Source organism: Tachypleus tridentatus, chromosome 13 (assembly GCF_004210375.1).
Source record: "Tachypleus tridentatus isolate NWPU-2018 chromosome 13, ASM421037v1, whole genome shotgun sequence".
NCBI lineage: Eukaryota > Metazoa > Arthropoda > Merostomata > Xiphosura > Limulidae > Tachypleus > Tachypleus tridentatus.
The window spans coordinates 218,990,199-219,000,723 of record NC_134837.1 but is presented as its reverse complement, the minus strand read 5'-3'; the positions used below and the strand labels follow the sequence as shown (position 1 = coordinate 219,000,723).

The 10,525-nt window shown below is 31.1% G+C and overlaps 1 protein-coding gene across 1 annotated transcript in view; it reads left to right on the top strand.

Moving 5' to 3' along the window:
• The first annotated feature begins 858 nt into the window (after positions 1 to 858).
• Positions 859 to 10,525, top strand: part of LOC143239164 (protein BANP-like) — a 33,702-nt gene continuing 24,035 nt past the window's right edge. The window contains exons 1-2 of the mRNA XM_076480020.1: positions 859 to 881; positions 4,969 to 5,027. Coding sequence (XP_076336135.1) covers positions 4,970 to 5,027 — 58 coding nt within the window. The 5' untranslated portion in view covers positions 859 to 881; position 4,969. The remainder of the gene's footprint in view (positions 882 to 4,968; positions 5,028 to 10,525) is intronic.

Here is a 10,525-nt window from a genome sequence, read left to right as displayed (position 1 = left end):
TTTATCATTTAATTTTAATTTGTTTCTTTTTTCTCACATGGAGTCAATTTTTTGTTTGTAGTTTAAGCAAAAACTATACAATAGACTATCTATACTCTGCCCACCATGTGTATCGAATCTCAGTTTGTAGGAAATCAAATTTAACTCGTACGAGTAAGGGTTTTCACACATCTCATGCCATTTCTATATATCCACGAAACACTTGTCCTTCTGTAGCATTTCATTATGTGTTGTATTTTTGTATTCAGTAAAGACTTTTGAATTTGAGTGCATGTATACTGTCAGCTTTTTGTATTACGAACTAAGTAGAATGCAGGGAAAGTAGGTAAGTCAGCTACTTGAGCCTCCACTTATAGCGCCCAAACTATTTACTCTGAAGTATATCTGGGAGTTTGAAAAATATCGTATTGGTATATCGCGACCAGTGTTTCTTGACAATGATACTCACCAGGAAATTTATTCCACTCTTTGCGACCTCTACAGGTAATTGCACGAAATAATAAAATTCTCGCGTACAGACGAGACCCGACGCCATTATCGCGAAATCGTGAAGGTACGTGACCTCCAAAAATTAATGATTTTAGGCGCCTAACACGAATCATTGAATGGGAAGACTTCAGTTTTGTTGATCTAAATGACATAATAATGGTTTGTTAATTAAGATATGTTAATTTCAGGAAATATTCGAATTTCTTCTTTTGTTTTATGTTGAGCCTTCTTGCACATTTTTCTTTCTTTGGTAAATGCTTTTGAATTAGCCATACAGCAAACATAATTTGCAATGAACTTTGAAGATGTAACATTGTAATTTGTTTTGCTAACTTTAGACTGAGTAAGAGTGTCAATGCTACCTTGCCTAATATTTTCATAGTAATAATACCGTAAGTAGTAATGAAGTTATATTAATAGTAAGACTGTAAATAAACTGATAATAATAATAATAATGACACGTAAAAATGAGTACTAGTAGTATACTAAATAACGTTGTGTTAATAAACTAAGTGTTGATATTACCATTACTGTACTGCCATTTTCAACTTAAAAGTTAAACTGTTATTTTTGTAATTTAGGCTGTGTTGACCCTACAAACTATAACTGAGTTCTGTTTACTATATTAATTTTTTTGATTCGCTGTAATTATGAAGTGTAACAAAAATACAATATTGGCATCTCCCTTGCTTATGTTACAAACCATAATAAAAATTTTGAACAAAATTTGTATGTTTTGACTATATAATTACAATGTTATAAGAAGGGCTCAAGCATTTCTTGGTTTGAAAAATTATTAAACTACCTTTCATTATGAAATTAAATATTTCATTCTTAGGCATAACTATGTTAGATATCACTATAATTAAACTTAAGCTTGAAGAATTTTGAGATGTTTTGCATATAATTTTTAATTTAAAAGGAAATTATTTAAAAACTTTTTAGCAAAAAATGCTTTAATCTTTCATGTAATTATAAGGTTGACATTGTTTGGAAATCTTGAATTATACAGCTCATGTTATTGTTAGTGCTATGAATAATCGATAAATAATGTGCATCTCAGAATGGCTGGTATGGGTATTAACACTTATTGATAAGGAGAGAACAATGTTTTGATCTTACTAGTTCAACTTCAGGTTAAGTAAAAGTAACATAGTGAACAGTAAAGCACCAGTGTTAATGCTTGTACTACTTATAGAATTATTAGTATTATAAATGATACTGTTGTAGAACTTTGATCATAAGTACTTAACTATTATCAATACTAATTATTAAATATTACTACATGCACAGTTTTTGAGTTGATGTTTTTTATTGGTTAACATATTTTAGAGCATTCTTCAAGAAATGCATTCATTTTCGTTCATCGTGAGACATTTAAAGTATATTTTCATGGCTATGAACAAGCAGTAAAAGCTGGTTCTGTGATTATTTTTTAATTTGTATTAGTTGTTAGGAACAGGATACATAAAATATATCCATAATTAACTGTTGCCTGGCTTGGTTCACCTTTCTCCAAGGAAACAAATTACCATATTGAATATAAAAGCATTTAGTTTTATTCATTTAATTCTGTGAATTAATTTTGGGTTTTTGCTTAATTGCAACACATTCTGATCCAAATCATCAGGGCTGGTGGATTTTCTGGATATCTAGCTGCATCATAGTGGCTTGTAGTGTGGTTCAGAGTTTTTCAAGTCTGGACTTTTAGCTCATAATCCATCATCTCATGACTGATTCAAGATCTAATTACAGTTTAGACCCAGAAGATCAAATGCTTTCAATTGATGTATCTGACCACTCTTCAAGGACTCTTAATTACTTTATTCTAATTCTGTGTAAAATAATTTCAGTTTCAGATTAGGCTGGTAGAGATCTTAATGAGTAATAAAATCAAATAGGGTATACATATGCACCACTCTTGTTATGGTTGGTGCAAAAAATATAAAGAAAAGCTTCATAGATTAATTTAATCTTAAAGAATTTCAAGTGATATTGAGGATTCTTGTTTTATAACACTTTTAGGAGGAACGTTTAAATAGCTTTGGACAAAATATCACTAGTGCAAATCTTATAACTTCAATATAAGTGTAACTCTGTTGATTTTAACTAGTTTTTCAGTTTTGGTTATCATAGTGTGGTATAATGGCATATATCACATCACTGAAAAATACTTGGCTATTGAACTAAATGGGTGATGAAAAATCCTTTTTTTCTCTCTCTCTCTGTTACTTGTACAAGTCAATATTTATAGTTCAGTAAAGATTATATGGAGATTGGAACAAAGTAATAGAAACTGTGATTAGTGGTATGTTGCTGGAAAAACAATTATAAACAATTGCTGTTGGAATTACAGTCACGATATTTTTACAGCATGCTTGATCATTTTATTCTCCATCTTAATATATAGCAGTATGACAGAAAAAGGAATTTTTCATGGAAAATTGAGATAGACTTAATTGGATCATTTTATACAGGACTTTGTTTTGTTCCTTAGACAAGGCTACTGTTTGTTACTATGTTTACATGAGGCCTAATCAGCCTGAGCGTGTGCTTGAATAAAAATAAGAAAATAAATGCAAAAAAAAAGGGAGAAGTGTGTGTGTGTGTGTGTGTGTAAATAAGAAAAAGTGGTTAAAACGTACTATTTTTATTCAATTGGTAACTTAAAATAATGATGTCATCATTCTTCCTGTTCATTGTTGGTATGTATATTTTGGTGGTGTTGTCTCTGTTCCTATTACCATGCATGATGAATGGCGTGGTAATTGGTTAGGGTTCTATTTTAATGTTCATGATGCTAAAAATTTGTATTCTTTTACAGTGGAACTTTAATCAGACTAGAATTTTCCTGCTACAGAATAACTGATTGGCCCAAGGAGATTTTTATTACCTCCTTCAAAAATAAGAATTATAGAAGGAAGTTTCCAATCTGTAGGTACCCACATACCATAGATTAACATACAAAAAATAAAAGATAGTACTTGCCCATCTTCTTTGGTCTTCTTTGAAACCCTGGTAAATAAACCTTATCTACTGCTTGTGTCTTATTTATAATATGTTTTACTATTTATGATTCAGGTCAGTTCTAGTGTTTCCATTATAATACTTAAGGTAAAGAAAGTATTAGTACTGTCTTGACTTGTGGAAGAAAAAACTTTTTAGAAACTTGACCCACTTATGATATTCAACAAATATTTATCAATATCCTTTAACTGTCCAATCTTTGTTGTTAGTTTTAACATTATCGGTCAACAGTTTCTCATCAACCTTTTTTTGGCTTCATTTCTTTTTCAACCAGATCTTCAGCTTTCCAGTAGATCTGTAAATCTTTCCAAGCTCTATCATTTTAAACTTATGGCATTTACTTTTTCCTTTATGGTTTTAGTAAGCCAGTCAGGTTTTGATCATTCCTGTTTTCTTTTTTGCCTTATATCACTTTTCTTGTTTCATGGACTCTGATCTGGCTTTCGGAAAACTAGGAACTGGTGCAACAAAAAAATCAACTGTAATTTTGAAATTATCATTCTTCCCCAAGTGTTCCCACAGTCCAACTCCTGCAGACATATTCTTCTTTTTAGTCCATGTTTTAACATAAAATTGCATCTTCTCTGGTTGACTGTCTTTGTGTAAATATCATTACATCAAAAAACCTATTCCTTGCTATATGACTTCATACAGTCTTAACAAATGAGTATAAAATTAAAGTCTCTTATCATTATTGCATGAGTATTTTTAGTAACAACCCTGATTTCATTATACAGTTTGTAAGTGGCATTGTCTCTATCAGGTGTCCTGTAACTATTATTAGTTAAGAACTTTCTTCCATTGAAACCCCTTGCTGTTACACTGTAGGTTAACACGTGTAAAGAATTGTCCAACTACCTCTTTTAAGAAGCTTATCACTTATAACCTAAAACTTCATAAGAAACAAGACATTAAAAGATTACTGAACTCCGTCTAGATAATCCTAAGTCTTATTCTTTAAAATATCAAAATTGATTGAAACATCTCTTTAAAAAAAAACATCAGCTGTTTACATTCACTTCACTTACCAATAAAAAAGATTTTCAAATTTCACAAACTATGCATTTAGCAAACCATTCCATATGTTTGCACAGGTATTGAACCTTAATGTTAACTATAAATTTCAAGTTTGTACTTCTAACAATTCCATTTTAACATTTGTGAAAAGGCTGTCTTTTTTCTTGTAGTTTTCAGTGCTTAAATTAAGTTACTTTTAATTCTTTTTTCAATAAAATTTCGTATCTTTAAGCCTTCTTCTAAGTTTAAGCTACTGAAACCTTTATCATCCTAGTTGTATGTGCAATTTTTCCAAAATGTTTGTATCAACTGTAATATTAGAGACTTTGATGTCCAATATAGGTTCATATGTTTTGATAGGTGAAGTTCTACATTTTATTAAACCATATTTTCATTTATATTAACTTTAAGTTTTGTTTTTCTTGGTTGTTTTAGAATGTCTGGTGAACAGGATGTAATTGTCAGAGAGTGTAAGAGTGTAGAGTCTTATAGTGGTAAGTGTTCACATTTTGTGAATTTCATACTGATGTTCAATTTCATAGTTTTTATTCTGTGGAGATAAGTTCTTTACATTTTCGTAATTACTGGTTAATAGTTGTTACTAATAGAAATGCTGTATGTTACAAACTTTGATATGAAGTGTTATGATGAAACAAAAAATTTTTTTTCTAGTGTGTGTAGTAGGTTAGTTGTATTGTAACTTTTTTTTAACAAATGGTTAACATGCATACTTGTCCCTTCAACAGCATTATTGGTTCCACACTTTTATATCTTGATCACACTATTGTCCCCACTGGAACAGCAGTAAGCCTTTAGATTTACAATGCTAAAATTGGGTTCAGTTCCTCTCAATGGACATAGCAGATAGCTTGATGTGTTTGGTATAATAAAACACATACACACTGTTACTATGAAGAATTGTATGTGACTGAAATTTATGTCTACTGTCAATTTACCTGAATTTTAATTTTTCTAAACAAACTTACTGGACAATATTTGATAAGCTGCATTCACAATTTCATCAGAAGTTTAGGAAGGGAAATATGAATTAATAATAAGCATAATGTTATATGGTATGATTTAAATGCCTTTCTTGATTTAAAATATGTTAACTATACACACAGGGTATGGGCAGGATCAAGAAAAATTACATAAATATCCAGTGTTTAGAGTTAGGCCAATATATCAGTGCAATATCCCACAATCCTCAAATAACATATCAATAATTCTATGTAAATTTATTCAAGGGAAAGAAACTATTACTCATTAAGTTTTTTTTTACCACCTTTATCATAGGTGTAAGTGTTTTCCAGAAGGCTGGCAAAGAAATGGGAAAAAGAGGGTAAAGTAAGCATTGTAGTATGTAACCTTTGTCTGAATTAGAGGATTAATACATGTTTATGACCTACATTCCTCTGATTCACAAAATTAATGACAAAATTTTGTAAGACATATCTGAATAATTATACTGTTTATGAATAGAGCTCACATAGGAAAATCTTTGGAAGTTACGGAAATTTATAATAAAAAACAAAGTCAGTACAAGAAATTTTGAAAAAATTAATGTTTTTTTTATCAGGAGGTCCTGATAGTGTCATTGTAAGTCTTGCCATGATTCTTCCCCTGCTTTATATATATAAATATATAACTGTTTACAAACAAATTAATGTCAAGTGACTGTTGTTGAAGTGATGGTGTTCATAAAATAAAGAACCTGGATGTCTTGTTGTTTTCCTGAATTTATTTTCAACATGAATGCTTCATAAATAATTAATATTTCTTTCCTAAGCTTTTTATCACATGAGAGAAAGATAAAAAATTTAAGTCCAAACAGCAACAATGGAATGAGTATCATAAACCCAACCACAGTATTTCAATTACTTGTCCAGTTGTAATAATCAGAAATTATAATTGCAAACCTTTGTTTCAATTAATCATTTAGTTTACCTGACAAAGATTTATATAATTGATTAGATTCATTGAATCATCCAGTTCTGTTACATATTTTTTATTATATGGTTTAGGTATTATTGTTATCAGTATGATACTTAGTACAGCCATCACTGCATTCTGTATAAAATATAATAAAGCATGTTTTAATTCTGATGGAGTTCATGTTCCTTTAAAATTTGTAAGTTAGGTCCTTGAAAATTTATTTTCCCTTTGATTATGTGAACCAAGTATGAAAACCATTTTTTTTTTCAATTTTGGTGTGTAGTGTATTTCAGTATAAAATATTCTCTGATCTGACATTTTATGATTAGCATTATATCAATGTTCGTAGCATAGTCAAAGGGTCATTCCATGTCAAATCATTCAGATATTGGAAAATTTTCCAGGTAATCCCCTCAGAATGCCTTGAAAAAATTTACATGTGCTAATGAAAAATTGCCAAAGATTAGATAAATATCTCTAATAGTTTCTGATTTACAGCCCTGTAAAATTTAATTAATGTCTTGTTATTTTTGGCAAATTCATTTTTGGGCAACTTTGGCTACTTAAGGCTGCAAGAGTAATGGTGGTAGAAGGCTGAAATTTGCTACACTGACTGAATTAATCTAACAGATTTCAAAAATGGTCTCAAACCAAGTTTATCTCTCTTAGGATTTGCATAGTGAGGCAGTAAATACACCTGAAAACCCAAAATTGAAAAAAACATTGGTTTATGTAATAAACCATAGTTCTAAGAGTTAATATATAGTACAAAGCTGAATTTTATTTTCAAATTTCCTATAACATATCAGTTGATAAATCAGCAATTGTTGTAATTAAAAGTATGTTAGATCTCCTGTAAAAAAATTTAGTTGCATGCAACTTTTTATGACTTAGCTAAAAATAGCCCTACTTCAGGCCACAGTTTGACCATGTCACGAGTAATTCAGCCTTTTCAGATTTTTACCATATATTCTTACATCTCTGAGTATGATCTACAAAAAAAAATCAGGATAGTGTTCAATCTACTTTGAGTTATAATTTTTTAAAGTATCCTCTGACCATACGTTGTTTACTTGAAAAACTTCAATTCAGGTGTGTTACTGTGTGCAAATATATCCATACAATTTTGAAATAATTCTTGTAAAATCACTTCAAAGTCCTGGAATTTTATTATTTGTTAAGTGTATAAATCTTATTTTTAAGGCTAAAATTTGGCACCATTCTCAATACCTACTGAGAGTAGTTTTTCCTAATTTTAGAATGTACATTTTGCAGTTTGGATAGTAAATTGTTATTTTAACACTTTATGGGCATCTTCTTTTTTCATGCATGCCACAAGGTTTTAGTGAGTTACATTAAAATTTAATAAAACTATTTCCTTATCATGATATACTAATAAATTTGGCATAAAATGTAGCTAACAATCCAACTTTTATTGTGTGTAAGTTTTTAGTTATATAAGGCAATTTTTAAAACTTTTCTTCCCTAGTATGAGAATTGACATCTCTCTAGGCATCCCTTTAATTTATTTCCCACCCTTCCAAGAAGTACATACTTGAATGTAGATTACTTATAACATTCTCATTATTTAAAAGCTTAATTTGTATAAACTGCAATCTTATTTAGTTACAAACCCATTTAGAAAATTAGACTCTCCCCTCTTGCCAAACCTAGCTGTTACTTCCTATCTTTCAGAAATTTCCCATAGCTGTCTTTGACATTTAATACAAATATTATTTAAAACAAATAGAAAACTAGGTTTTCAGTCTATCTTATTATACTATGTTGTTTTCTGTTCAAATAACTGTTTATTTTGCTTCGAATTTACACTCTATTCCCGCAGGAAACACATTGATGAGCTTAGCTGAATTTTTAATACATAGCTAAAAAAGTGTAACAGCCATAGGACATTGTCTCCTTTTTATTTTATTTTTTATTCTGTATTCTTTAGTGCATTATATAATTAAATTTTAAGTTTAGTACATCAACACCATTAATGTAAAAAGTAGGGTTATGTGTTATCATTGACAATCAACAGCAAATGAAAAAAAAGATGACCAGGATAAGTATTTTATTTCTTTTTTAATACATATTCTTTATTGTTATAAAAGTAACTAAAATTAAAAATTTGGAAACTTTTAGCTTATATTAGGTAAAATAAATAATGAACAAATATATCACAAAGTGTGCTCATGCATTATGTAATGTGAGTTTCATGTTTGCAAACTGATTTGTAACTTATATGGTGTAAATATTAATAAGACATGGTCCAAATGACACTAAAACAATAAAATTTAAGTATAATCAGATGTATAAATGTTACAAGTTTAAAGCTGTATGATATAAACAATTGTAATTTGTAGTTACAATTTAATGTCGTTGTGGAAAGAAAAAAGGAAACTTTAAATATTCTCATTGTTTTTGTGAGATTGGTTAAAGTGAATAACCTTGTGTAGAGTTAGGTTAGAGAAATAATGTACTCTTCAAAACAAGAAATGCAAAAGGGATATTTTTGTTATTTTAAAGAGAAATATATGTAATAATGTTACAAGCTCAGAGTATGTGATGTTACATGTGTTAAGGCACTGATTGTCAGACCAAAATTACAATAAAAGTTGTGCACTTTGAAAACGGAGGAAAACATCGGATTTTTCGCCAAAACGCATGCATGTCCAATAAATTTGTTTTAGAGATCTGCAAGTGCAACATGTGCAAAATCCCTATAAAAGTAACAGGTTCTCGGTTTCTATAGCTCAGTGTTAAGCCACCGACACGCAATACAGTTATGCCAAGACTGACTGAAGCACAACGCAACAACGCCATTGGTCGCTTGGAAGCAGGCAAATCTCGATCAGATGTTACCAGAGCTGTGAATGTCCACCCAAGCACCATCACAAGGCTATGGAATCGTCACCAACAACATGGATCAACTTGTGACCGTCCACGATCTGGCAGACCTCATGTGACCACGCCTGCACAAGATCGCTACATCCAGTTACGTCACCTTCGGGATAGGACCACCACTGCAACGTTTACTGCCTCAACTATACCAGGGCTGCGTAGGATTTTCAATCAGACCGTATGCAACCGTTTACGAGATTCTTAGGCCCCATGTGCAACCCATCATGGTGAACGTCAACAACGTTTTTCAACATGACAACGCCCGTCTTCACACGGCCCGACTCACCACTGTCTTTTTAAGACACCACAATATCAATGTTCTTTCTTGGCCCTCCAGATCACCAGATTTAAACCCAATCGAACATCTTTGGGACGAGTTGGACCGACGTCTGTGACGGCGACAACCTCAACCTCAGACTCTACCTCAGCTTGTAGCAGCTTTGCAGGCTGAGTGGACAGCCATTCTACAGGATGTGATTTGTCATCTCATCATTTCCATGGGCAGGAGATGCCAAGCTCCTGTTTGGCCCCCCATTGATGCTCATGGGGGGGCATACTCGTTATTGACGTTGAGTGACGTTAAACTTCACCTAGTGAGCGTGGACTTCGCCTTTGCAGACTTTGGATGTTCAGCAGTGAATGTGCAAAGTTTCACACATGTCATACAGAATTACCCAGAATAAACTTGTTAACAATTTGTCTCATATTTTGCCTTTTGCGTTTCTTTTTTGAAGAGTATAGATAAAATATAAAGTTTATAGAAAAAAACAACATGAAATTAATTTAGCAGGTTTTAGAGACCACAAATGAAATGAGATTTTGTTCAGGCATAGAAAGCATTTTTAATTTTAACATAATTAATTTTACATGTAAAACAGTTAACAATTTGACTCCTTGTGTTCATGGAGAAATTTTCAGTGAAAATAGTTCATTAAACATTTGATTTTTATGTCTACAGATGATGCTTAATGATTATTAAAAGCTTGTAAAATTTCATGAAGATGTACAAAACATATATGAAGTCATAGTATGGAAACAAGAAAGATCAATTTGAGGTCCTGAACTCAGACAATGCAACCAAGTGTATAGGAAGAGAGTTATCTAAGTGTAAAAAGGATTTTTTTCTGGTCACACACACTACATCTCATCAGGTGTC